Here is a 6,386-nt window from a genome sequence, read left to right on the forward strand (position 1 = left end):
AGTACAAGAAAATACATAATAGGGCAACACAACATATACAATGTAATTACATAATCACTAGCATCGGATGAAGCAGACAGGGTGTAGTGCTAATGAGGTCAGCCCATAAGAGGGTCATTTAGGAGTCTGGTGACAGTGGGGAAGAAGCTGTTTTTGAGTCTGTTCGTGCATGTTCTCGGACTTCTGTATCTCCTGTCCAATGGAAGAAGTTGGAAGAGTGAGTAAGCCGGGTGGGAGGGATCTTTGATTATGCTGCCCGCTTTCCCCAGGCAGCGGGAGGTGTAGATAGAGTAAATGGATGGGAGGCAGGTTCGTGTGATGGACTGGGCGGTGTTCACGACTCTCTGACGTTTCTTGCGGTCCTGGGCCGAGCAGTTGCCAGACCAGGCTGCGATGCAGCCCGATAGGATGCTTTCTATGGTGCATCTGTAAAAGTTGATAAGGGTCAATGTGGACATGCCGAATTTCCTTAGTTTCCTGTGGAAGTATAGGCGCTGTTGTGATTTCTTGGTGGTAGCGTCGACGTGGGTGAACCAGGACAGATTTTTGGAGATTTGCACCCCTAGGAATTTGAAACGGCTAACCATCTCCACCTCGGCCCCGTTGATGCTGGCAGGGGTGTGTACAGTACTTTGCGTCCTGAAGTCAGTTACCAGCTCTTTAGTTTTGCTGGCATTGAGGGAGAGATTGAGGGAGTGCTTCGAGTTTCAATCCTCATATATAACAATATATTTACACATCGATGACAGGGTCTGATCAACAGGAGGTCTCATCGGAGGGAAGGGGGTTAGTTTCATTGTGACAAGAGCCTAAAATGTGCCTGGTGTGATTGTGATGGTCATTAAGCCTGAGGTGGAGTCTGATCCTGAGGCGTTACCAATGTCACCGTGGACTGATTCCAGAGATATATAACTGATCTGTCAGATATGGGAAGGGTAGGATCATGTTACTCCTGGCAACCTGACCCTCAGGCGCTACTCTGTTGTCAGCACAGGTAATGGTTCTCAACCTCAGTTGTTCCTGATTCCGAGATATTGTGTCTGAAGTTTGATAAGTCCGCATTGATGGAATAATAGAACCATAGAAACATAGAACTCAGAAGACGTTGAATCGACTCATGTTGTCGTGGACGGCGAAAATGTCACCCAAGTGCCCTTTCTAATTCCATGTTCCTGCACCCGACATCTAGCCCTGTATCTTACAGCTCTAAACGTACCGCTTAAAAGGGTTTTGGGTCTCTGCCTCCACCACCAACATGGGCAGCGTATTCCACACTCCCACTGCCCACTGCGTCAAAGGTTTTCCCTCATGCCGCCGCTAAACCTTCTGCCACTTACCTTGAGCCTATAACCCCTGGGTTTTGAACTCTCCCGTCTCCTCTGTCTAACCCCTCAATCGTGCCACCCCCTCAGTCTTTTCTGATCCAAGAAAAAATAACAAAACCCTCTTCAATCTCTCGACACACCCAAAATTCGCCAGCCTAGGGAACATTCTGGTAAATCATCTCTGCATTATCTCCAGGGGAGTGCAGGCTTCCTGTAACCTGGTGTCCAGACAATACTGCAGCTTTGACCTCGCCAGACCCTTCCGCATTTCCATCATTATATCCCTGCGTTTTCACTCAATACCTCTGTCTCTGAAAGAAAGCATCCCATTGTCCTTCACCTGGGTCTAATCCACAAAACGTATTTTTATTCTGAAAACGATCTGTTGGATTCGTTCGGTTTATTCCTGGTGAGAGTCCAATCACGGGCGGATTCCGAAACTGTGAAAACGTTGATATGAATGAGAATCCATGATAGGAAATGCTCAAAGCTGCAACGTGTCAAATCTTGGGCCTGGGATTATTGCGGAAGAAATATGTTGATCCAAATTTGGGCAATGTTTGGTACTGGGTATGATCCTGGCATGGATAGAGGATTGGCTGACTGACGAAGGCAGAGAGTGGGGATAAAGGGGTCTTTTTCAGGATGGCAGCCGGTGACTAGCGGTGTGCCTCAGGGGTCTGTGCTGGGACCACAACTTTTCGCAATATACATTCATGATCTGGAAGAAGGAACTGAAGGCAGTGTTGCTAAGTTTGCAGATGATACAACTATCTGTAGAGGGACAGGTAGAATTGAGGAAGCAACGGGGCTTCAGAAGAACGTGGACAAGCTACGAGAGTGGGCAATGAAGTGGCAGATGGAATACAATGTGGAAAAGTGTGAGGTTATGCACTTTGGAAGAAGGAATAGAGGCATAGACTATTTTCTAAATGGGAAGATGTTAAGGAAATCAGAAGCACAAAGGGGCTTGGAAATCCTTATTCATGATTCTCTTAAGGTTAACGTGCAGGTTCAGTCTGCAGTTAGGAAGGCAAATGCAATGTTATCATTCATGTCGAGAGGGCTAGAATACAAGATCAAGTATGTACACCTGAGGCTAAATAAGGCTCTGGTCAGACACCATTTGGAGTATTGTGAGCAGTTTTGGGCCCTGCATCTTAGGAAGAATGTGCTGGCCTTGGAAACGGTCCAGAGGAGGTTCACAAGAATGATCCCTGGAATGAAGAGCTTGTCGTATGGGGGACGGTTGAGGACTCTGGGTCTGTACTCGTTGGAGTTCAGAAGGATGAGGGGATACTGCGAGGCCTGGATAGAGTGGATGTGGAGAGGATGTTTCCACTTGTAGAAAAAAAACTAGAAGAAGAGGACACAATCGCAGACTAAAGGGACGGTCCTTTAAAACAGAGATGAGGAGGAATTTCGTCAGCCAGACGGTGGTGAATCTGTGGAACTCTTTGCCACAGAAGGCTGTGGTGGCCAAATCACTGAGTGTTTTTAAGACAGAGATAGATAGATTCTTGATCAATAACGGGATCAGGGATTATGGGGAGAAGGCAGGAGAATGGGGATGAGAAAAACATCAGCCATGATTGAATGGCGGAGCAGGCTCGATGGGCCGAGTGGACTAATTCTGCTCCTATGTCTTATGGTCTTATGGAGACGGACGAAACTGGAAGAGGGTCAATTGTTTTATTAAATACACCAGGGATGGTGGGAAGCTATTCTTGTTTCCGTATTGTCTGCAAGGATCAGATAGATGTTTGCCTGAAACAACGAACGCCCAATCCTAGGGAAAGTGCTATTCCTGGTGCTGCCAAAGAACTGAGTGAGACGATAATTCTGACGTCTAACACCGGGTGTCTATGTGTTGGCTGTGCGCTCTACTGGGGTAACAAATCTGATCGTTAATTTACTGTCTCTTCTCACTTCTTACAGCTAATGCACTAGGAATTGTGATTCTCTCCCGGGGAAAGTGTGGCCTCTCCAAGTGTACTACTCGCTACCTGGTATCTATGGCAACGGCGGATCTACTGGTCATTATAACTCAGATCATACTGACTCGCCTCAAGTATTATTATTTCCCATCGTCTTTCCTGGACATCACCCCTCTGTGTAATATTCGCATTCTCCTTATTCTTGTGGCCACAGACTGTTCTGTCTGGTTCACGGTCGCTTTCTCCTTTGATCGATTTGTGGCCATTTGTTGCAATGAACTGAGGATGAATCTTTGCACTGGGAAAACTGCGACTGTTATTCTGGGAACAACATTCATTTTGCTCTGCATACAGAACATCCCCTTTTATTTGACATATGAACCTGGAGTGATAATCGACAATGTACCTTGGTATTGTAATATAAAGCCAGGATATTTTACTGAGCCCCTTTGGGTAGGATTAGATTGGTTCGATACAATTATAACCCCACTGCTCCCATTTGCATTAATTCTGTTGCTCAACACCCTGACAGTCAGACACATTTTATTGGCCAGTCGAGTCCGTAAAGGATTGAAGTTCCAGAACAACGGAGGGAATAACAGTGACCCAGAGATGGAGAGCAGGAGGAAGTCCGTGATTTTACTCTTCACCATATCCACCACCTTCATACTTTTATGGTTGGTGAATGTCATAGAGTTTTTCTATTATATCATTACTGGGAAAAATACCACGGATTACACTCTTCCTGAATCGATATTTCAACAGGTCGGATATATGTTGTTGAATTTAAGTTGCTGCACCAATACGTTTATTTATGGGGTGACCCAGTCAAAATTCAGAGAGCAGCTCAGAAATGTGCTGACATATCCGGTTACATCAATTATTCAAGTAATAAATAAACAGAACAACTGAAAACAGTACAGAGGCTGATCCCAGTATTTTCAGTGCATCAATAGATTATTTATCCATATAAGTGTAGTAGAGTGCCCAAGTGGGCGTTTTATGACTAAGGCAGTTCTGTGAGGCGGGGGCGAGGTGCTCCTTTCATTTCCTGCCTCTCCTCAATGTGTGTGAGGGGAGCGGAGTACTTTTTAAAACTTCATTGAATTGTAAATCAATGCTTTAGCAAGAATAGGGACTTAGTTGATTTATTTTTTTAACTTTAATAGTCTTCTAAAGTGTGTAATTGAAAGGACGTACTCATGGCAGGAGATCTCGAGGCTGCAGTGTGCCCCTCTGCTCAATGTGGGATTTTCACAGAAAAGCAATTAAATTAGAGGGAATATAGCGGTATTCTAGGGAGTACTTCGAGACTGAATGCCCTCTACTTTAATGGCGGCAGTATCACAGGTACAATGGATGAGTTAAGGGCAAGGATTGACACATGGAAGTGTGATATTGTAGTCATCACAGAGATGTGGTTGAGGAAAGGGCAGGATTGGCAGCTCAGCATCCCTGGATTCAGAATCTTCAGGCGAGACAGAAGACGGGGTAAAAGACACGGAGGCATTGCATTATTTGTTAATAATAATAATCGTTTATTGTCACAAGTAGGCTTCAATTACTTTACTGTGAAAAGCCCCTCGTCGCCACATTCCGGCGACTGTTCGGGAAGGCCGGCACGGGAATTGAACACGCGCTGCTCGCCTTGTTCTGCATTACAAACCAGCTATTTCGCCCACTGTGCTAAACCAACCCCTGGAGGCAGTATGAGGTGATATCTTGGAGGGGGCATCGAATAAAGCTTTGTGGGTAGAGCTCAGGAATTAGGGATAGCCACATTGTTAGGTTGTTTAGTATAAAACTAATAATGGGGTAATTATATTAGGAGATTTCAACTTTCCCAACATTAATTGGCTTTGTGATCGTATTAAGGGTTTAGATGGAGTGGAGTTCTTAAAATGTGTACAACGAATTTTTGTTAGTTCAACCTGAATCGAGTCGAACAAGGGACGGTGCAGGCTGGGCCTAATTCTGGGGAAAGATTTCGGACTGGTGTTTGATGTGTTGATGGGGGAACATTTTGGTGATAGCGACCACAACATGGGACAATTTAATTTGTTATGGACTGTTATGGGCCAGGGCTTAGAAACTCCAAAGTGTATTATGAAGCTCATCTGACCGCTAACTTTTATGTTGAATTTGGCTGGGATGAGCACGAGAGCCTTCAGTTCAGGTGTGATTCATCAGACTTCCTGTTTCATCAAAACAAGCTTTATTATAAGAATGCAGGTAACCTATATAAAACGCTTATCAAGAATTTGTTGTCAATTACAAACATGAAAAACACACAACAGCTACAGTAATCTCTGTATATAACTCTTAAAGAATCCCCCTCAGTAGCTGTTCCAATTCCACACAAAATCCGATCGAACCAAACCCCTTTGAAGGGTGTGACCCAGCACACTGCAATCTCACTCGGATGGGGCAGGTCCTTTTTCCAGCCTCCAACCAGCAGACTCAAAAACTCCTTCCAGAAAGCAAGTCCATCTTTAAAGTTTCCAAGGCAGTTTGCCACACCCAATGTGCTTTCAGTTTCCTGGAACAGCTTTCAAATAAAAACAGAGAAAACAGGTAAACGATGCTTCTCTTCTGCAGTCCAAACCAACAACCGAAACTGAAACCCAAACACTAAACCCGCTCTCACCTGACAGCCACAGACTAGCTTCACCCACAAATGACATCACTGAAGACGTGCTGCAAGCCATGTGGTCAAACAAAAACTTTCTTAAAGAGACACTCCCCTGACACAGACAGAAAAATGGAGCCGTTGCAAAATAAGGGGCTGGATTTTCTGTCGGTGGGATGCTCCGTTTTACCGGCAGCCCGGGGGTTTCCCGGCGGCATGGGGCTGCCCTACAATGGGAATCACCATTGACCGGTTGGAGTAACGGAGCATCCCACCAGCGCAGAGAAATAGAAATGTGGCGCAGCGGGACGGAGAATCCAGGCCAAGGTTCTGGATTGGGCGCGACCGTATTTTAATAAAATAAGGCAGGATCTGGCCAAGGTAGACTGGAAATAGTTATTTGTGGGAAAATCTACAGATGAGCAATGGGGAGCATTCATAAAAGAAATGGGAAGTTTACAGGAATGAGTAACAAGCCGAGAGAACCATGGGTGA

The 6,386-nt window shown here is 45.2% G+C and overlaps 1 protein-coding gene across 1 annotated transcript; it reads left to right on the plus strand.

Annotated features, from left to right (window-relative positions):
* Positions 1-3,035: 3,035 nt before the first annotated feature.
* Positions 3,036-4,174, plus strand: LOC140396776 (probable G-protein coupled receptor 139). Its single transcript, XM_072485497.1, has 2 exons — positions 3,036-3,153; positions 3,264-4,174. The coding sequence occupies exons 1-2, from the start codon at positions 3,036-3,038 to the stop codon at positions 4,172-4,174; spliced, it is 1,029 nt and encodes a 342-aa protein (XP_072341598.1).
* Positions 4,175-6,386: the final 2,212 nt, after the last annotated feature.

Source organism: Scyliorhinus torazame, chromosome 20 (assembly GCF_047496885.1).
Source record: "Scyliorhinus torazame isolate Kashiwa2021f chromosome 20, sScyTor2.1, whole genome shotgun sequence".
Classification (NCBI taxonomy): Eukaryota; Metazoa; Chordata; class Chondrichthyes; order Carcharhiniformes; family Scyliorhinidae; genus Scyliorhinus; species Scyliorhinus torazame.

Excerpts from the sequence above, each read along its gene's own strand:
- LOC140396776 (XM_072485497.1), top strand. The coding sequence starts at position 3,036 with ATGGTGGGAAGCTATTCTTGTTTCCGTATTGTCTGCAAGGATCAGATA. Across the intron at positions 3,154-3,263 it reads TGGTGCTGCCAAAGAACTGA|CTAATGCACTAGGAATTGTG; the intron begins GTGAGACGATAA and ends CACTTCTTACAG.